The sequence below is a fragment of the Phascolarctos cinereus genome, unplaced genomic scaffold (genome assembly GCF_003287225.1).
Source record: "Phascolarctos cinereus isolate Bilbo 61053 unplaced genomic scaffold, phaCin_HiC Scaffold_2;HRSCAF=192, whole genome shotgun sequence".
Taxonomy (NCBI): Eukaryota; Metazoa; Chordata; class Mammalia; order Diprotodontia; family Phascolarctidae; genus Phascolarctos; species Phascolarctos cinereus.
This window is the reverse complement of record NW_027555625.1, coordinates 200,706,986-200,728,889: the sequence shown is the minus strand read 5'-3', so window position 1 is coordinate 200,728,889 and position 21,904 is coordinate 200,706,986. Positions and strand designations below refer to the sequence as shown.

At 41.2% G+C, this 21,904-nt stretch overlaps 1 protein-coding gene across 5 annotated transcripts in view; it reads right to left on the bottom strand.

Annotated features, from left to right (window-relative positions):
• ASAP2 (ArfGAP with SH3 domain, ankyrin repeat and PH domain 2) overlaps positions 1–20,837 on the bottom strand; it is a 254,664-nt gene extending 233,827 nt beyond the window's left edge. For 4 of the 5 annotated variants that reach the window (XM_020992602.2, XM_078149760.1, XM_020992604.2 and 1 more), the window contains exons 1-2: positions 20,671–20,837; positions 19,907–20,037 (exon numbers count right to left, since the gene is read on the bottom strand). In XM_020992602.2, coding sequence (XP_020848261.1) covers positions 19,907–20,037; positions 20,671–20,734 — 195 coding nt within the window. In that variant the 5' untranslated portion in view covers positions 20,735–20,837. Of the gene's footprint in view, positions 1–19,906; positions 20,038–20,461; positions 20,595–20,670 lie in introns of those variants that run through there. The other variant, XM_078149759.1, reaches the window with a different exon arrangement.
• Positions 20,838–21,904: the final 1,067 nt, after the last annotated feature.

Here is a 21,904-nt window from a genome sequence, read left to right as displayed (position 1 = left end):
ATTTCTTGTAATATTGTTGGGTTCTACCTTTTTTTTGGGGGGGGGGTGAGGCAGTCAGTGGTTAAGTGACTTGCCCAGGGTCACATGGCCAGTAAGTGTCAAGTGTCTGAGGCTGGATTTGAACTCAGGTCTTCCTGACTCCAAGGCCAGAGCTCTATCCACTTCGTCACCTAGCTGCCCACTTGAGTTCTACTTTCTAATCAAGTCCACTAGGCTTCTTCTATTTTATGATGTTAATCCTATTTACATTAATGGTTATGATTGTTAATTATGTATCATAGACTTCCATCCCAACCTCTTGTATATTTTCCTTTCTTTGACTCCTACTCTACCACTACCACCACCGCCACCGCCGCCTTTAGAACTAAGGAGGAGAAAAAGGAGTACATTATTGATGCTAGTGATTTATAATTGGAGCCATTTGCTTCATTTTCACTGCTCCTCCTCACTTGTTCTTGGCTAGATTGCAGGGATCATTGGTTCTTACCCTTCTATTTTTCCACCTTGTAATTCTGCCTCTTCAAAACCCAATCTTAAAAGTTTGAAATCTGTTTTACTTATGGCTATTTCTCCCCAATACTACCCTCTCTTTTGAATCCTCTTTTCACCTCTCACTGTCCCCACCTGTTTTTCTGTTGAGTTTAATATATTTCTACACCACATTCTTTGTGTGTATGTTTAAGTGTGTGTATGTGTAAGTATTCAACCTTCCCTTTGCCCATTCAGATAAGGATGAGGTTCATGTGGTGCTTACTACCTCACCCTTTTCTCCACATTTGCACAATCTTCTGCTCACATACCTGATTAAGAAAAATAACAAGTTTCCCCTCCTTTTTCTCTAATATATTCCTTTCCCCTCAGTTTTCTTTCTTCTCTTATGACTAACAAAAAGAATAGATCTACCCCCACGTCCTCTACTTGCCTCATATAACTCCCTTTATGACCACTGCAGAAATTCAAGGGTCTGATCAAATATTTTTACCCTTCTATTTTTCTCACATCTCTTATGTTAGAATTTCGAAGTTTCTACTCAGCGCTGGTATTTTCATCAAGAATGCTTATTTCAAAGTCCTCTTCCATTAAAGGTCCATTCCTCCTCCACCCCCACCCCCAATAGCTTTGTAAGCTAAGGTATTCTTGGTTAAAAGCTTTCAGCTTTTTGGTAAGTTAAACTACAATATCTAATCTCTTTTATGTGGCAACTACCAAGTTTTATGTGATCCTAATTGTGGCTCCTTGGTACTTGAACTCTCTTTTTCTGGCTACTTGTAATATTTTTTTCCCCTTTGCCCTGGAATCTATGAATTTTGGCTATGAAATTACTATTAGTTTTAAATTGAGAGATTCTTTCAGGAGGTGACCAGTAGATTCTTTCTATTTTCCCCTTGACCTCTAGTTCTAATAGATCTTGGAAGTTTTTATGACTTCTAAAAATATGGTATATAAGGCCTTCCTTTTAGTTAAGGTTCTGAGATAGCCCAATGATTCTTGGACTCTCTCAGTCTACTTTCCAGGTCAGCTGTCAATATTTTTTGGGAGAAGGAAATACCTTATTATTTTCTTCTATTTTTCCAATCTTTTTTATTTCAACACAAGATACTCCTTTTAAAAAGTCAGTGCTCAGAGAATGATGGGTTTTAATGTCCCCTATCAGAACTCTATAATTGGTTATCCCTAACACAGATCACTGGGTGCTCTACTGTCCCTCCCTGAGGTTTCCCAGATCAAGGCACTGGGATCTGCCACCTTAGGACTACCTTGATTAGGGTATGAATTGTTTTTACTACCCGGGGTTTTCTTTGTTTGGATGATCTCTGTACTAATAGGTTTCCTCAATCAGGGTGTTAGCTGATCTTTCATTCCCTCCTGGGATTTTCCCAGATAAGTCACTGTTGCTTCCATCTCACTTCCCAGTGACCTTGATCAGAGGACTGGACAGTTTCTGTATTCTGTGGAGTTTCCTTCATCAGGATGTTCGCCAGCCTCAGAATTCATGGGGGCTTTCCCAATTAGGGTAATGCCAAGAAGTCGCACTGGTGCTGGCTTTTTTGGTGGGTCTGAGTCTCACAGCTTCTGGATTTCTTTTTCTGCAGTTCTGGGTTGGACTAAGGAACTTACTTAAGTTTCTCTTTGTATTTTTTGGTCATTGTTCAATCTGGTGCTCATTTCAGATCAATGATAGAGTCAAAGTGAGAGAGATGGGCTCCTTTATGACCTACCATGTGGCCATATTTGCAAAAACAAATGTTGTTGCTCCATTTTCCTCCTCACATAACCAAACACAGATATACTGAACTTTTCTGCTCAGGTCATGGCCAATAAGCCCAGAACCACCCAGCTTGAACCAGAGCCATAGTCTGGCTAGAATCCAGGACATATTCCACATGTGAAATATCTTCTGGGTATGACCTGGGAAAAGATGGCCAGCTGGTGCCATGTTTGACCTCAAGTCTAGCCCTCAAGGACTTAATGGTCTCCCACTCCCCCATTCTCATCCTTCCGTACTCTCACTCCCATAGCTTCTATGTTTAGAGACAAAATGAGTTATAAGACACATAGTATGCCCCACCATCTTAATAACTATTTCCTCTGTCATCACAGCGCTTAGGAAAGTGGGGGTCAGGTTAATTGAGGGTTCCCCTGTATTGTCATAATTTCCTGTCCTATCTCTCCCTTTGCCTCATTCTCCCTAAATTCATTTTAATTTTCATTATAACCTCAGTTCTTCTCTGCTCTTTAAGTATATCACCCCTACTCTGGCCTCACTTCCCTCTCTCCTATGACACCATAAAACTGACGAGTTCTCTCCTTGACACTCTAAAACTGACTATGTACCATTACCATTCCCTATTCTTCAATCCTTTGCCCCTTTGTCCTACCACTGTTCACAACCTGCCAGTCTTCAACTGGTACACTTAATTCGTCCCTAATATATACCTGAAAACCCCTCCACATTTTCTCTTAATCCTGTTCTCTTTTGCTGCAGTATGGGAAAATTGGATCATGAATCCCTTTGCCACGTCTAAGCCATTCCTATGTCTTCCAGGAGCCTTCTTCAACCTCTCTACCTCTCTTCAATCTCTCTATTCCTCCTCCTTTCCTGCTGCCTAAAAATATTAAGGTCCCACCTATCCTTAAAAACAAGTAGCCTTCACTTTACCCTGGCATCCACTCAAGAAATCATTCTATATGTCTTGTCTATATGTATAAGTGTTATCTATTCTAGCTGCCCCCAACTCCTTGCCACTCACTTACTTCAACCTTTTATAATCAAAGTTTTGGCATAATAACTCAATTTAAATTGTTCTCTCCAAATTCACTAAAGATCTCTTACGATTTAATTCAGCCATTTTCTGCAATCCTCATCCTTCTTAATCTCTGCAGTTTTTAATCCTGTTCTTTTCCCCTTGACTTCCATAACAATGCTCTTTCCCAGTCATCCTCCAAAATGCCTGAACTTTCTTCATTTGCCAGACCTTCATCTATTTTCTACCCTCTTCTCCTGCTCACTCTTAACTTCTCTCCCACAGTAATTTCATGAGTTCCCTTAGGTCTGATTATCACCTCTTTTCAGATGCCTCCCCAATCTAAATATCTGGCTCTGACCTTGCTTAACTATAGCCCCACATCACACATTGCCTGCTGAACATCTCCACACAGAAGTCTCATTAGTATCTCAAATTCAACATATCCAAAACTTAACTTTTTATCTTCCTCCCTCGTTATGTTATCCTTTCCTCTCGCTCTATAACCACTTAGTCGACTAGTCCAGGCTATTCTACCATCACATCGTTTCTCATAATTATCCCTTTCTTTGTGCTTACATGACAACCATCACCTCCTACCTGAACTATGCTTATTCTAATAGCTAATAATAATAGATAATAGTCCCAATTGGTTTCCCAGCTTCCCGTCTCTTCCCTCACCAATTTCTCCTCCAAAAAGCTACCATAATAATCTTCCTGAGGCACAGGCCTGACCACATTATTCCACTACTCAATAATTTCATGGACTCTCCACTGTCTGATACTTCTAGAATAAAATATAAATTTCTAGGCCTGGCTTTTAATGACCTCTACAAAATACTCCAAATTGCCTTCCCAGGCTTATCTCCCATTCCATCTCCAGCCTCCAAGCATTCACATGGAATTTCCTCTTAGGGAACTCAAATCATAGCTCCACCTTTGAAATGGTTACCTTCTTCAAGGTTCAGATGACAACTACTGCACGAAGCTTCTCAGATCCTCCCAGTTTTTACTGCTTTTCTTCTTCCTTATATTACTTTATTTGTGCACAATATATTTCCCCAGTAGAATGTAAATACCTTGAGGGTAGGGAACATTTCATTTTTAACTATGTATAGTGTAACCCTGGTCAAGTTACTTAACCCAGTTTGCCTCAGTCTCCTAATCTGTAAAATGAGCTGAGGAAGGAAAGAAGGACATTCCAGTATCTTTGCCAAGAAAACCAAAAGAGTTGGACACAACTGGAAATGACTGAACAACAACAAAAATCCCCAGCCCTAGCACAACATCTGGCACATAAAAGCTGCTTAATACATAGTTATTGAATTGAACTGAAAAAGAACATAGAAGCAGGCTGCTGGCTCACTCTTAAGGTCTTTCCAGATTGGCAGGACAGGTTGACACTTGCAATCCACTAACAAACTTTGAGATTCCAAAGTCAGTTCCATACTACAAAGTATTTGGAAGGTATTTTGGAGGTGAGAAGACTAACTGTCCAAATTAATTTTTCCTTACTTCCAAACTATCTAAATAAATATGTAATATGTGTGATTCATCCTTTGTAGGCTGTGACATAAAATACAATGACACACAGCACAAACACATTGTATACTTATTCATTGTCTGTACTGCTCTTGTGCCTTTTATACATCTGTCAGGGCCCACTACATGTCTCACTGAGGGTTCTGGGGCAGCAAGGACACATCTGTTTAACTTGCTTCATATTGCATACAAAAGACAGAAAGGTGTTTACTAAATGTCTTTGATAGTGCTAGAGACTCTTCCAAGATGAGTTTGATAACTTTGGCCTAAAAAAACGCACTCTAAAATACAAGTGAAAGATCACATTTTTCCAGGTGAGCACAAATGCTAAAAAGGCATATAAGCCAGAAAGCAGACTCCCAAGGCCAGGTATAAACACCAAGAAAACTCACCCGATCACAACACTTCCATATTTAACCAGTACAAAAGAGAAACTGCAAGAACAAGACACCTAAAAACTGTATCAAGGCTCTGATTTCATGAAGAATATTTAAATAATATTTTTCAAAATCTTGTGAACTCAACGACAAATGTATTTTAAAATGACTGCTTCAATAGGGCATTCTGTGAGTTAAGCGCATTAAAGATTTTTTTTTAAATGTTAAAGTTTTATTGCATAAGCCAAGAAACTTAATTATTTTATTTTGGAAGGGAAAAAAAAACTGTATCAAGAAATCACTTAATGATAATCTCTTAACCTATATAGAACTTTATATTTCACAAAGCCCTTAACAAATCACTTAATGATAATCTCTTACACCTATATAGCACTTTATATTTCACAAAGCTCTTAGCATACTTTTTCTGATTTCATCCTCACAGCAACCCAGTAAAGTGGAGAGGGCAGGGAGTCTCACCAATTAATAGATGAGAAAACTAAGGCTCACAAAGGTTAAAGATCACAAAGTTAATAAGTTGTAAAACAGGAGGAACACATGATATAATAGGAAATGCAATGAATTTGGAGTCTAAAGAACTGGGTTTGAATTCCAATCCTGAAATTTCCTCCCTATGTGATCTCCATCGAATCAGCCAACTACTTCTCCTACCTGGGGCCCAGTCTCCTCATTTGTAAAATGAAGGAGTTTCAGAGGTTCTTTGTAAAAATATTTTTATAACTGTATTTCATTATAATTGGTTTCCTGTACATTTTTTTTTGCCTTTAAAAACATCATTCTGAGATGATGGGCTTCACCAGGCTGTCAAAGGGGTCTGTGACACAAAAAAGATCAAGAACCTCTATTCTAGATCATCTCAAAGTCCCTTCCAGCTCGAAATTTTAAGTTCCAAAGGCTTAAAACCTGGTTTCTTGACCTCAAGTCCAAGCATTTTTGATCCATTCAGCTGCTCTCATTTCTTTTTAGAAGCCACAAAAGTTTGGCAAAGTTGCATTAGGTCCAGACAGCCCAGGATATAAAAAACAATGGGAGCCATTACAAAAACAATAGTGAATTTCCACAGTCTGGGTTTATTTACAAATTCATCTCCAGAAAAGCTATACTCAACACTCAATGGAAAGATGACTTTATTATATGGTTTGGACATCAGGCAGCTAGCCAAGATTTTAGTTAAATTCAATAACTATCTGCATACATGGAAAGAGATAGTGAAAATGGGTCAAAGAAAGCCATCTCAATAGCTCAGTGGGGAAAAAAGAAATAGCATGGTTAAAGAAAACACAGTATAAACAAGTATGGCCTGAAGCACCAATTCCCAAGACAGACAGACTTACCAGGAAGCAAATATGGCAGAGAACTTATGCTGGCAAGTAAGAACCCCAAATTCAGTGGCTTTCTCCCTCTGGAAGTAGTCAATATATTTGCTCCAAGAGTAAGAGAAACAAATTGCACGTGGTTATAAATTGTGGAGAAGACCTAGTGTCCATGTATATGCCAGTTCAGGCAATTATGACATTAAAGCAACACAACGGACCCACAACCTAACTCAAGTAGGGTCACTTACTCCCTATATAAAAGGTAAAACATAGATGTGGAAACACACTCATCATAGCTGATTTTTTTTTATAGCATTATACAGACATTATCTCATTTTATCCCCATGATAACTCATCCCTATGAGGGTAAGCACTAGAGGTATTACCCAAAGCTTACAAATGAGGAAACTGAGGCTCAGAGGTTAAGTGACTTTTCCCAAGGTCATATAGTCAGTATCAAAAGTAGAATTCAAAATTTGGTCCCTTTGGATTCCAAATCCAGCACTCTTCTAACTCCATCACATTTTCTTTACATATCTTCTTGACGGCAAGTGCTATATCTTCTATCAGCTCTTAATGCCCACCCTTCACCCCTACATATACAAATACATACATACCCCATCTAGCACGGTGCTCTGCACACACAGCTGATACTAAATAAATATTTTTGCATTATACCATTGAATTTAAACGTACAATTAAATCTGGGAAATGCTTGGAACAAAGGATAATCTCCAGATTTGAAGCCAGCAACATGGGATACCAGAAAAAAGAACACAGCGTAGGAGAAGGAAATAAACTAAAATGAGATACAAGTCAACTCAGTAGTCTAACCCAGGTGTTAAACACCTGACTGGAAACATACTAAAATTGGGAAATATCTAACAAAATAAATAAAAATTTATATATGATATAAATAATATAAGTAGATAGCTAACAAAATAAATAAAAATCATGCATAACGTAACATTTTAAAACCAAGTCAATGTGTAGCCCTGCAGGGATCCTTATTTACCTTATATAAGAGATTAATGACTTCCCATTTTTATTTGAGTTTGATACCACTAGTCTAATCAACTAATAAGCCAACTGAAGTAGGGTCACTTACTCCCAATACAAAAGGTATAAAAGTACTACCTTATTATGGAAAGAGTAACAAGGGATCAACAAGAACAAAAAAAGCTTATGTTGTTTATGAAGTTCATAAGAGTAGAAACTGTCACACACTAGTAGCAACCTTCAATCACCTTTACTACTATTCCAGTAATATCTCTCCTCTACAACAGGGCAGTACTTCCTTTCTGGAATCAACTTCATTTCTAGGCCTCCTAAAACTTCCACAGTACAGAACCTCCAAGTGGCTCATGCCAGGAGCAAAAGGATCATTATGAGGCTCAGTTACAAAAGGAATCCTTTAGAATTTTATTCTCATAGAATAAGGTTGAAAGGGGCCTTAGATGTTATCTGTTCCATCCTTTTTTTTTTTTTGCAAATAAGGTCTAGTGTGATTTCTAAGACAAAACAGTAAGAAAGCTAGGATTTGAAACTCCCATTTCTCCTCTCAATGTAAGGCTCATTCTACCATGCCACTGCTTCTCTAGCCTTCAACCATGCAAAAAGCCATAATGACTTCCAATGAGCTCCTGATGCCCTAAAGAATCTATTAAAATTGCTCTCCTCCCTCTGAGGAATTTGGTCAAGTTACTTTATTCTGTCTAAAGCTATTTCCTCATCCACAGAGCTAAGACTAATCATACTCTTATTACCTACCTCACAGGGTTACTTCAAGGATCAATTCTGATAATACATGTCGAGTACTCAGAAACCATAAAGTGCCATATAAATATGTCATTAGTGCCTAAAACAACACCTAGGCAGATGCACACAAATGGAACACTGAGAAAGTGCAGTAACTAGTTTAACACCACAAAATAAGGCAAGTTCCTTCACAGCAAACGTTCTTAACCTGGGCTCCATAAGCTGGTTTATTTGGGTTTTGGGGTTTTTTTGGACAACAATCTCAATATAATTGGTTTCCTTGTAATCTCATACATTTTATTTATTCATTTAGTCCAATACAATGATCTAAGACAATCCGAAAGGCCTAATGATGAATCATACTATCTGCCTCCAAAGAAAGAACTGATATTGTTTGAATACAGACTGAAAAATGCCGTTTTCACTTTTTCTTTTATTCAAGTCTCCTTGTACAAAATGACTAATATGGAAATGTTTTACACGACTGCATATGTATAATCTATATCTGACTGCTTACTGTCTTAGGGAGAGGGGGAGGAGAGGGAGGAACAGAATTTAGAACTCAAAACTTTAAAAAAAATTAAAAATTGTTGTAACATGTAATTGGGGGGAAATATATAGGTATATACGTATAGATGTGTGTGTATATATATACACACACACACATACATATATTTATAAAACATTAGTCAAGTGTGGTGGCATAAGCCTGTAGTCCCTACTACTGCGAATGCTGAGGCTAGTGAATTGCTTGAGTTTGACAGATCTGAGTTTTAGGAGAGCTAAAGCTGATCTGCCATCCACAATAAGTCTATCCTCAAATCAATGAGCACCCAAGAACTGGAGGGACCACCAGGCTGCCTAAGGATGGGCTTAGATCAGAAAAATGCACAGGTTAAAGCTTCCATGTGAATTATTGGTGCCCCATTCGGCATATGATAGCACTAGTCAAATTCCCACTTGGGGATGAAGTCCAGCATCAGATTGTAACAGGCATTCCTATTAACAGGCACTAGGCAGAACTGCTCTCAGCTTTTGTAGAGCCATTCTCCGGGCCCCATGCACCAATTCTGAAGCAAGTGGAGCCTGGTAGGGTGAAGGACACTGGTGGCTCTACGCTGACCAGGACCCTCTGCTGGGATTCAGAGAAGACTGGGTAAGGAGCAAGGCCTGGTGCCTTTTAATAGTTGCCATATAACATCAAACATGACTAGCACTTTTGGTGTCTGATGTGAATATCACAAAGAAAAAGGAGAACAAAAATTCACAAACGGAAAAGCACACAGAAAGAAACTCAAAAGACAATAACTCTCTAAAATCAGGATTAAACAGGGTAAATCAGACTAGCCTTTTAGATGCAGCAATCAAGAGATAACCTTGCTCAACAGAGATTACTTGTTTTCTTCAGACTTACTGGGAACAGTGATGCACTGGGGAAAGGATTTAACAATTCAACAATCGTGTTTACTGCCTGCTTTGTCTGTGACACTGTGCTAGGCTCAGAGGACACAAGGCAATGTGGTAGGAGTGGAAAGAGCATTGGTGTCAAAGATCCTTTGTTAAAATCCTAACTTGGATATTTGAGTTCGCTAGCATAAGGAACTCCCAGGTAAGCAAAGCACCTTCACTGCAACTTCATCTTTTTTAAAGAGTTGCCTAGAGCGCAACAAAATGAAGTGGCTTGCCCTGGGTCACCTAGACATTACGGGTCAGACAAAGGACTTGAACCCAGATTTTCCTGGGACTCAAGCCAACTCTCTAGCCACTAAACCCCAGTGCTTCTCACCAGAAGGCACTCTGGTATAGTGGAAATAATATCTCTCTGTTCTCTGTTAAAATCCTCTTATTTACCACTTTTGTGACCTTGAGAAAAATCCCTTCACTTCTCTCAGACTCTCCAATTGTACAAGTAGAGGGTTGAACTTTTACCCCTTCCAGCTCTTAAGTCTACAATCTTTTGGTCTCTTCTGAGCCTCTTTCCTTATCTGCAGAAATGAATTAGATATTGTCTAAGGTCTCTTCCAGCTCTAAATCTTAGGATTCTTAGGATAAAAGAACAACATATTCTCTGTCCTCAAGAAGCTTACCATCTAAAGAGCTGTCATGACACACCAGGTCAATATTAATTTGGTGGGATATCTCTCTGAGTGTCCCACAGGTTTTTCCTAGGATCTAATGCTATTTAACTTTTTAATTACTGATTTGGCTAAAGGAATGGACAATATGGTTTGTCAAATTTGTGATGACATGAAGCTAAGAAGTATATATACCCAATGAAACAGAATGTCATAACCCAAAAATATTTTGACAGGCTAAAACAATGGAATGAATAAAATAAGATATAATAGGAATAAACATAGAGTTATACATATAGATACAAAAATTTTACTAAACAAATGTAGAATGAGTGAGGTATGCCTAAAAAGTTCATGTGAAAATAATTTTGGGTTCTACTGAACTACAAATTCAAAACAAATGCAGAGTGTGACAAGATAATTAAAAAAGCTAATGCAATATTAGGCTGCATTATAAGAAGCAATGTCCAAACAAAAAAGGCAATCATCCCCCTGTGATCCGCCCTATGAAAACATTTGAAAAACTGTGTTCAGTTCTAAGCATTATCATTTAGGAAAGACATTGACAAACTAGACCTTGTCTTGAGGAAGGCAACTAGAATGATGAGACAATGAGAAACCATATAATAAAAGCATCTGTTGAAGGAACTAGGGATGTTTAGCTTAGAGAAGAGTTGGAAGGGACATGAAAGGTTCCTTCCTCTATCTGAAGGAGTGTCATGTGAAGAGGGATTAATCTTGTTCTCTGTCTCAGAGGATCTAACTAGGAGCAATAGGTAGAAGCCTCGAAAAGGCAGGTCTTAGCTTGATGAGAGGAAATTAGATTTGTCCAAAAGCAGAAATGGGCTGCCTTGGGAATACAGTGATTTCCTTCACTAGAGATTCACAACTAGAGATTGGAAAGACCTTGGATCACTTGCTGGAGATACTGCTGAAGAGATTCTCACTCAGGCTTGGGTTGGGCTCAAAGATGTCTAACGTCCCTTGCAATACTACAACATGCCTAAATACAGGTAGGAAAAGATGGTACAGTATGATGGAGGTAAGCAATCAAACAACAACACTTATGCCTATGTGCCAGGCACTGTGCTAGGCAGTGGAGATAAAAAAAATATATACCAAAATGATGGTCTCTGCCCTCGATATTCTTTGGGGGAATACTACATTCACAGATAAACAAGCAGATCATATACAAAGAAAAAATACACAGTGATGGGGTGGGAAAGAACTAAACTTTTGGAATCTTGTAGGAGTTGACCCTGAACTAAGTCTTGATGGGAGCTAGGGGTTCAAAGAGGCAGATGTAAGGAAGGATATCACTTTATACAGGGGGAAATGGCCTATGCTAAGACAGATGGTAGGAGATGGGATGTCAGGTACACTGAACACTGTGTTGGCCAGTTTGGCTGCAGGACAAAGCATGAAAGAGAGAGGGTAATAACATTTCATTAACCTGAAAAGGTAGGTGAGAGCTACATTATTGTGGTTGTGGTTGTTTAGTCATTCATTTGTGTTCAACTTTTGTACATAGGGTTTTCTTGACAAAGACACTGGTGTGGTTTGCCCTTTTCTTCTTCACTGTGCCTCCATTTTACAGATGTGGGACTGAGACAAATAGGGGTTAAGTGACTTGCCCAGAGTCACACAGCTAGTACATGTCTGAGGTCGGATTCTTGACTCCAAACTTAGTGCTCTATCCACTGTACCACCTAGGTCACCCAAGCTATAGTATAAAGGGACTTAAATATCAAATGAAGGAGTTTGAGTTTTTAAGCTAAAGGCAATGGGGAGACATTAAAGCTTTTTGATCAGAAGAGTAACATAATCTGACCTGTATTTTAGGAATATTAATTTAGCAACTGTGTGGAGGATGGATTGGAGAGGGTGGAGATTGGATGCAAAGAGACCAATAGTCCAGAGGGAAGGTGATGACCACCAGGACTAGAGTAGTTGCCTTGTTACAACAGATGCAAGAATTGCTGAGAAGGTAGAATCAAGGGGTCTTGAAAATTTGTATGGTGGAAGAGGTGAGAGGAAAAAGCAGAAGGGTAATTAGGCTAAAAGCCTGGGTTGAAAAAAGTGATAGTGTTCTTGATAAAAATAGGTAAATTAGGAAAGGAATGGGATTGGGGTTAAAAATGAGTTCTGTCTGGGGATATATTAAATTTGAGATGCTCATGGAACTTCCAAGTGGAGATGTCAAGCAGGCAGTTGAAAATACAAGATTGGAGCTCAAGAGAGTGATGAGGGCTGTAGATTTGGAAGACATCTGCAAAAAAATGCTGGTTGAATCAATGGGAACTGATAAGTCACCAAGAGTGAAAACATGTATAAAGATAAGGGGCCCAGGACAGAGTCCTGGAGTCACACATGGGGGTGGGGATATGGCTGATGAATGAGCAAAGAAGAAAAAGAGATAAGTGACAGGCAAAAGCTCATGAAAACTTTCAGAGAAAAACAACTTTCACCTGAAAGGGCCATGAAATGCTTCATGGAAGAGAGGTCATCTGAAAGACTGAATGGACAGCCCAGAATAAAGTCAACTTCAAGCAAAGAAGATAGTGTAAGAAAAGGCTTGAAGGAGGAATAAAGCAGAACAAGAATGGAAGATTGAAAGTAATCTAGTTTGGCTAGTATACAGAAAAGGAATGGTATTAAGATAAAAATATACAGATAAGTTGATGCCAGATTCAGGATACCAGCAGCAGGGGTTCAAATTTTATTTAGTAAGTAATGGGGAGCCAATGATGGTTTCTGAGTAGAGGAAAATGCTAGTGAACTAGGAAGATTTACTCAAGAATTGGTATGGAAAATGGATTAGAGAGGCAGAGTCTGTTGAGTGTTTTGGGTATGAGTGGTATTTTTTAAATAGTTCAATGATCAATTTTAAGAGTCACACTCTGCCCTAGGAAGCATGTGTATGTGGTTCTCACTAAAACATACAGGAGATGAACGAAACCCCAAGGGCAGTTTGGCCCTTGGGAGTTTTGGAACCGCAGCTGCTGGTTCCTTTCCTACAGTTATAACCCTCTGTTTGTGTCGGCAACATGATTTCCAGGGCAACCAAGGGCAACATATTACAGAATTATGGCTTTGGAAGGAAGTGGATTAAATTTTAATACTTAAGAGTCATCATCATTTTTATAAAAAGCTACATATCTAGGAATAAAAATCCTTAAGGCAGAGTGAACTGAGGGGTTTTCAGTGAAACATTAATTTTAAAAATATTTCAACTACCTATACTTTAAAGGCTTCTCTACCACTTTAAAAAAGAAAAAAAATTACTACTTAAAAGTGACCAAGAGCTCTGGGAAATAGAAGAAATGAGAATTCTACAAAGGATTACTCACAGTATGACTAATATGCCCAAAAAAGTTAACTATTCAATTAATTACATTATCTGTTTATTTCTATTATTCTTTTTTAAAAAAGCATATTGTTGATTACTAATTCTGTATCAATCTCTCCTAGACACCTTAAAATCATACAGAAAGAATGTTCCACCCAGGCAAAGCAACATTGCAAGTCAAATGAAATCTGAAACACACACACACACACACACACACACACCACACACACACACACAAAACTTACTGTCTCCAGCAGTAGAATGAGGTGGTTAAAACAAAACAAAATCTGAGGGCTAGCAAATCTTCAGTAGTTATATGCAAGTAGGAATCATCGATTATCCGCTTTTAGATTTTTATTTTTGAAATGGGAGGTAACTATAATATATTATCTAGTTGGGTTTATTAATTTATTTCTTAAATCTCAGAGTCCCCCAGAGCACACATAGCCTTCTCTAGTGCCAAGCAACTGCATCAGGAACTTAATGAATTCACTGTTCTTCAAGATATAGATTCAAAAACAGACATGGCACACTTTCAGCTCTAACAGGATTTGAGTATCTAGCATCTACACTAGAAATAAGTGACTCACAAAAATTTATGTTTTAAACTAGATTACTGATTTTGTGAGTCATTTCTTTAAATACTGGACTAAGAGCTGAGAGGTACTATTTAAATAAGGCTTGATTCCTACTGGAAGTCTAAACTAATATGACAACACATTTGCCTTTTTCCAATATAAAAACTAAATCAGTTTGTAGCAGGCAGAATAGGTATACCTTAACTTTGCAAAAGATGCACTCAGAAGGAGCTGAAACTCAAAATTAAACAATAATAGATTGAAAAAGAGACTTCAGAGATCTAGTCAAAGGTCCTTCTTTTTACAGATGAGGAAACTGAGATCCAATAAGATTAAGAACTTGTATAAAGGCATATAGGTGGTAAGTGACAGATTAGAACCCAGGTCCTCTGACTGCAAATTTGGCAATCTCTCCACTGCACCATAGTTTGTGAACCAGATTTTTTTACATGTAACCATATTTCAAATGAACTTGAAGAAAGATATGTTCTAGGCAAATGACATTCCTTAAATAATTACTTATAGTGCCTTATGATTTAAAAAGCACTCCCAATATGTTATTTAATTCTCACAACAACCCTGGGAGCAAGGTAAAATAAGCATTTTTACTCCTATTTTATAGATAAGGAAATGGAGCTTTAGAGAGGGCAAGTGACTTGCCCATGAGTTACACAGCTAGTAAGTAGCAGAACAAGGACTTGAATCTAGTTTAGTAAGAAACTAGGTGGGCCAGCTAGGTGTCGAAGTGGATAGAGCACTGGCTCTGGAGTCAGGAGCACCTAAGTTCAAATCCAGCCTCAAGATACATAACACTCACTAGCTGCGTGACTCTGGGCAAGTCACTTAACCCCAATTGCCTTATAAAAAAAAAAAAGAAAAAAGAAACTAGGCATCTTAAGGAAATCCACAATGAAGATCTTTTTGCAAACACAATACACTGCATTTTGTACAATTCAATCTTTCATATACTGGAACTAGTATTGGAAGGAAAGACCTACCCCCCACATACCTCTGCACCAATAGGCATAAGCCATTATGTTTAAATGACACAAAGCAAGAAATCTAGAGCAAGCTCTTAGTTTAATAAATTTTTTACTAAAATCCCGTAGCTTTGTAATCAGCTGATTGCTGAGATTAGAGGTAATCTCCTAACCATGCCTCAAACACAGCTTTGGATTTTAAGATGTTTTAACTGTTGAACTGAAATTAATCAGACATGAGTATGCCAAATTTAATGATAATGTTTACTACACTGACTTTCCAAAGTCTATGACAGTTATGGAAAGTAGAGGGGAAATGAGGTAAAAGAAAGAGCTATAAATTTAAAGATACATTTTTCAAAAGCTTAAGGAAAGGGAAGCAGTCAACAAACATTTATTAAGTGCCTACTATGTGTTAGGTACTCTTTTAAGAGCTGGAATACAAAAAGAGGCAAAAAGACAGTCCCTGCCCTAAAGGAGCTTACAATCTAACATGAAGAGAAGATGCAAACAAATATATACTAGGAAAGCCATGTATAGGATAAACAGGAAATAATCAAGAGAGGAAAGGCACTAAAATTATGAGGGGTTGGGGAAGGCTTCCTTTAAAAGATGGGATTTTAGTTAGGACTTAAAGAAGCCAGGTAGGTAAGCAGATAGAGGCAGAGGAAGGACAGCACTGTAGGCCTGGGGGACCGCCAGAGAATGCCTAGAGCAGAGAGATGGACTGTCTTGTTCCCAGAACAGCCTGAAGGCCAGTGTCACTGGATCAAAGAGCATGTGGCAAGGAGTAAAGTGTAAGAAAACTGGAAAGATAGGAGGGGACTAGGTTATGAAGAGTTCTGAATGCCAAACAGAGCATTTTGTATTTGATCCTGGAGGCACCAGGGAGCCACTGACATTTATTGAATAGGAGGGTAGCATGGTCAGACCTGTGCCTTGGGAAAATCACTTTAGTGACTGGATTGGAGTGGGGAGAGACTTAATATAGACAAACCCACCAATAGGCTATTACAATAGTCCAGGCATAAGGATCTGTATTAGAGTGGTGGCTGTGTCAGAGAAGAGAAGGGGGCATACTTGAGAGACATTATGTTGCTAAGGTGAAACTGGCAGTCCTTGACAACAGACTTGATAGGTGAGATGAAAGATAGTGAGGAGCCCAGGATGACTCCTAGGCTATGAGCCTGAAGGACTGGGAGGATGGTGTTGCCCTCTATAGCAATAGGGAAGGTAGGAAGAAGGGGAAGATTTAGGGGGAAAGATGGTGGTAGCCTGGTACAGTGAAAGGAACCCTAGCTCTGTAATCAAAGGGCCTCAGTTCAAATCTCAACTCTGACATTTAGTACCTGTTCAACTTTGGTCAGGCCACTTAACATCCCTGAGTTGCAGTTTCCTCATATGTTAAAGAGAAAAGGTTTGACTAGATAGCTTCAGAGACCCTTCTAGCATTGGCTCCATGATCTTACAAAAGGGAGACAGTATGGTGCCCAAGACTGAGGGCTAGACTTGGAGTCAGGAGAATTTGGGTTCAAAGTCTACTTCTGACACAAATACCTCATGACTATAGGCAAGTCACTTAACTTCTCAATGACACAGGCAACTCTATCTCTAAGACTATAAATTACAAATGAAGAGGGTTAATACACTGAGTTCCTATGCTGATGAACTTTTAAAATCTGACTTAAAAAATAACATTAACATTCTTCTAGTGAAGGCTTTGACACCAATTAACCATATGATGTTGGGGCAAGTTTTTTAATTCAACTAGGCCTCAGTTTCCAAATCTATAAAATGACTGGAGGGAAGAGAACTGGACAAGATTACCTTTGAGGTTCTGAGGACCTTTTAAAATCAAATATGCAGTTCTATACAAAAAGTTCATCTAAATATCCTTCCTATCATAATGCCAAACATCTTCGGTGGATTTTTTAAAATTTAAACGAGCAAAAATCGACTCAATTTAGAAAGAGAAAAATACTCTACTGAGTAAATCATTTCTGGGTTTCTTCACTCAGTCACTAGCTACAGATGGTTTGCCCAAGAGGCTAGAGGAATTAATGAGGGTACTATTGCTCCACCAACTTTTCTAAAATACCTGCAAGCCAAAATATTAAAGCTATAGCAACATATCAATAAGACATTTCCAAGGTGTTGATTCAATATTCCTATTCAGGATGTCCCAAAAGTCTTGATGTAGTTTTAAGTTTTAATCACTTTACACTGCACTGAAACTTTTGGGACACCCTGGATAGGAATACTGAATGACCTCTGAAAATCAAATATGAGGCTCTATACAAAATGTTCATCTAAATATGCTTCCCATCAAAATTCCAACTGTCTTAAGGGGCTTTTTTTTTTAAACAGGCAAAAATTGTCTCAGTTTAGAAAAAGAAAGATGCTCCATTACATTTAAGTAAATCGTTGCTGGGTTTCTTCACTCCAAGAAGCTGGAGGAAATAATGAGGGTACTCAAAGACTGTTTGGCAACTACTATATTACTTTTCCAAATTTTACTAAAATACCTACAAGCCAAAACATTAAAGCTACAGCAACATACTTTCAATAAGTGGAGTTTCCAAGATGATTCAGTATTCCCATACAGGATGTCCCCAAAGCCTTGGAGCAGTTTTAACCCATAAACTCCACCTATTGGTATGTTACTATAGCTTTAATGTGTGGTCTTGCAGGTATTCAATCAAAAGGATTAAGCTTTAACCACTTAAAACTGCACAAAGAATTCTGGGATCTCTATATTTGTGTGGCTAGAAGTTAAACTGGCTGTGTAAATAAACAAAGAGCCAAAAGCAGCCTGTGTTCATACTCTTAATTGTAATCTAACCCCAACCAGTCTGCAAGTTAGCTCAGTCTGATCTAAAACTTTCCTCACTTTTCGTATTTTATTATGAGGTCTGTAACTTCATATTGCTCTTCAAAGCTCTTTAGGACAATTAACTATACCAGTATGTCTAACTTAGCAGCATTTATTTTGTACTTATTAAGAAAGGTAGTATAGTTTCCAGAGGACCCTGGGTAGGTAAAACACAGGTTCTTGGTGATCGAAGATGTGCGTTATTGCGGATCACTGGCTTTAGAATCAGAGGACCAGAACTGGATGAAGTTCAGCCATGAACTCTGCTTAACTTCCCGGGTGACCTTGGCAAATTATTTCCCCCTTTTCCAGTATACTCCACTCACCTGCAAAATGAGAGAGTTAATCTAGCTGGTGATTTCTGAGGTCCTTTCACAGCTTTCAGTCTGTGACTTACTGAGTGTTACATCTAAGGATCCTCTTGCCCTAAACTATTATTCTCTATGTATATGTATATATATATATACACACATATATGCACACATACACCTTACAATGTACATAAAGGTACACAACCATCTAATAATGTGACTACATTTTCCGGCCCCCTCTAACAAACGGTACCGTAAGACAACTAACATTTGTTCAGCATTTATTATTATATGCCAGCCAGCGCTGATAATATAAAAAAAGGCAAAAAAACAGTCCACGATCTCAAGGAACCCAGTCTAACACTGATCTGCTGAGTTTACTTACATTCGCGGTTCAATCCCTGTCTAACCAGATTCTGAGATGCCAAGGAGAGTTCAGGAGTCATGGGGGAGGGGATTCATAGCAGGGAAAGTAGATGACAAACCCAAACTGGGTCCTCCAGAACAAGGCTGTTAACTCTTGAAGGTTACCCCATGTAACAAATGACAAACGCAAGGCAGGTTATAAGAGGAAGTTTCGGAAATTGTTCCTTTTTCTAAAAGGTGGCCCTGGGAAACCCAAAACTTCCGGACCAAAGAGCTTCAGGCAAATCTCGAAGATCAAGAAGGTGGAAAAGCAGCAGCTCAGGAAGGCAGGTTCCTTACAGCCAGACGTCACTTTGGTCCGGGGTAAAAGTTGGGCTGGTCGGAGAGGAAACAAAGCAAAGGGTAAAGAGGAATGGGATTTAAAAAAAAAAATTAAGACTAAAAAGCCAACAATCAATAACAGATCTCCTAAGACCAACCTACACTGGGAACAAAGAGCTTCTGTTCCCTACAGTATTAACCCTGCTGCTTCTGGATTCTGAATAGAAACTTTTCCTTTGGATAGAGGGGGGACGAGGGTGTGTGTGGGGGGTATAGGACCAATTTCTGCATAACTCCGGGAGTCCAAAGATTTTTAGCACTGGAACGGGGCTCAGAGAGCATCAAAAGGACACCTTCGTCTTACAGAGGAGGAAACTAAGGCCAGGGAAAGCGCAAGGCGGAAGGGGGAGGGGGGGCCCTAGATCAAATAGATGCAGGATCAGAATTCGAACCCAGGTCTCAACAGTCCAAATCCCGAGACTTCTCTCCGGCGGACGAGCGCGCGGGAAGGCATTCCCGGAGGAGAGCTGAGCTCCAGAGTGGGGAAGGAGAGGCAAGGCTCCCTGCTGGTAGGAGGCAAGGGAGAGAGAGGGGGGTGCGGGCCGTGGTCCCCAGAGCGCATCCGAGCCGCGCCGATGGAGCCCGCGGGAGGGAGGCAGGGGAGGAGGAGGAGAAGGAGGAGGAGGACGGCCGCCCCAGGGCTTCCGCGCCGCCGCCGCCCAGCTCGGCCCGGGGTCGTGCCGCAGGCAGCCCCGGGGGAGGACCCCGGCCCGCTCGGGAGCGCCCGCGCCTTACCTCCTCGATGGCCGCCACCGTATTCCGGCACTGGGTGGTGCGGGTGGTGAAGCTGGAGGCGGTGGGAGCTTTGTAATCCTCATGGGTCTCAGCCACGAATTCCGATACGGAGATCTGGTCCGGCATCGCCTCTGCCGGCACAAGAACAGGGGGCACGGGCTGGGGCCAGCCGCCGCCACCGGCGACCCGGGAAGAGGGGGAAGGAGGAAGGCAGCCGAGCGCGACCCCGGGAACCCGGCCGCCGACGCCGCCGCCCCCTGCGGCCGCCCGAGCCTGCGGCTTCCCTCGCCCCAGCGACGCCCGCCCGGACAAAGGGAAGCCCCGGCGCCGGCCGCCGCGGAGCCCGCCCTGGCCGCAGCGGGCCTGGGGCTGCTAGCCCGAGAGCGCGGGCTCGGGGCCACTCGTCCTCCCTCCCCGCTCAGCCCCCGAGCCTCGGCGGGCGGCGGTCTGGACACGCCGCGGCGGCTCTCGCCTCCTCCCCGCTGGACTCTCGGTGGCCGGGGTCGCCGCCGCTTCTCCGGTTCCCCTCGGCAGCCGCACTTGCCTCCTACCCACCCGTCTTTTTCTTTTTCTTTTTTTTCTGAATGAGACCCCGAGGCGGGCGCATAGAGCCAGAGCGGGAACTACCCGCCACCCAGACTCGAGCACCTACTCCACCACCAAGGAGGAGGATGGAGGTGGGAGGAGCCGAGGAACCGGGGCCGGGGGCAGGGCTGGGGAGGGGGCGGGGACGGCTGCTCCGCGGAGAACTGCCAATCACCGACCTCTCCGAGCAGCTGGAAATCTAATCCACCTGGAAAAAACACGGAGACAGTAGCGGAGAGGCATGGTGGGCACGGAGGAGGGGCCCGGTCTCTACACCCCAGGGCCAGTATAGGCTGTGGGCACTCAGTGTTCTACTCCATCCCCCACCCCCACTGTTTTGTGCGGGGCTTCCAGGCTGTATGGGAGGGTTCGAACTCCGCCCCCTAACCCTCCAGCTGGGCCTGAGCGTTCAATGCTCCTCCCCTCCCCCACCTCGTCTGAGCGTTCCGAGGCCCCCTCCCCCGGAGAGACTGGCTCTTGGAACTCTTTCCTCCCTACCCTATGGACCCACTCCCTAAGCTGGGTTTGAGAGTTCGGGGAGCACTCCCTCTCCCACCCCCAGGTGGTGGCCGTGTTCTCCGGGGAGCTTGGACTCCCTCTCCAGCGAGTTACCATCCCCTCCCTCCTGCAGGTTCTAAGTCTCTTCCCGGGTGCTCCAAAGTATGGGAGGGGTGTGTATGTTTCTGTTTTACTTGCACATGCGTTAACACACCCCAGAGCCAGTGCCAGAGACCACCCCCATTTCACCCTAACCCCACCCCTTTGGAGCAACCTTGCTTATGCCAGTGTTCTCCCATCACAAAGAGGGCAAATCCCTTTTTGGTAGAGCAATAGTTTGAAGATTGTGCTCCCTGAAAGAGAACGGGCTACAACCCATCCTGGAAAGGGTAAAAACGGCCATACTTCTCTTGCCTTTCCTCGTAGTCCAAATTCACCTGGGACTAAGAGATAGGGGATTCCTAGTTATGGTGCCTCATGTCCCGGTAGTTAAAGGCCTTCCTGTATGCACTGAAATCACAAGCCATTCTCAAAATGGTGCCTGTTGCTAGTTCTCTTGAAGTTATGAATGGCTGTTAGGTTATAAGCCAGACAAATGATTTCATAAGATGACAGATTTAGATCAGGAAACATTTTTTGAGGTTATCTCGTCTAACCTCAGCGTTTTACAGATGAAAGTCCATAAAGGTCAAGGTGTCCAAGGTCACCAGGTCTCAAGTGACATGGTCAAGATTCTAACCTACATCTTCTAACTACTGAGCCCTGGCTCTTGGAATTGTATTACGAAATCTCCTACTCAAGTTTGAATGTAAAACCTCTCTCAGCAGACCCTGCAATAAAATACTGCAGTGGGTATTCCAGGAGGAAGTGGAGGAAAGTGGGGGCGGGGTGTTGTGGGAGACCGTAGAAGGTGGT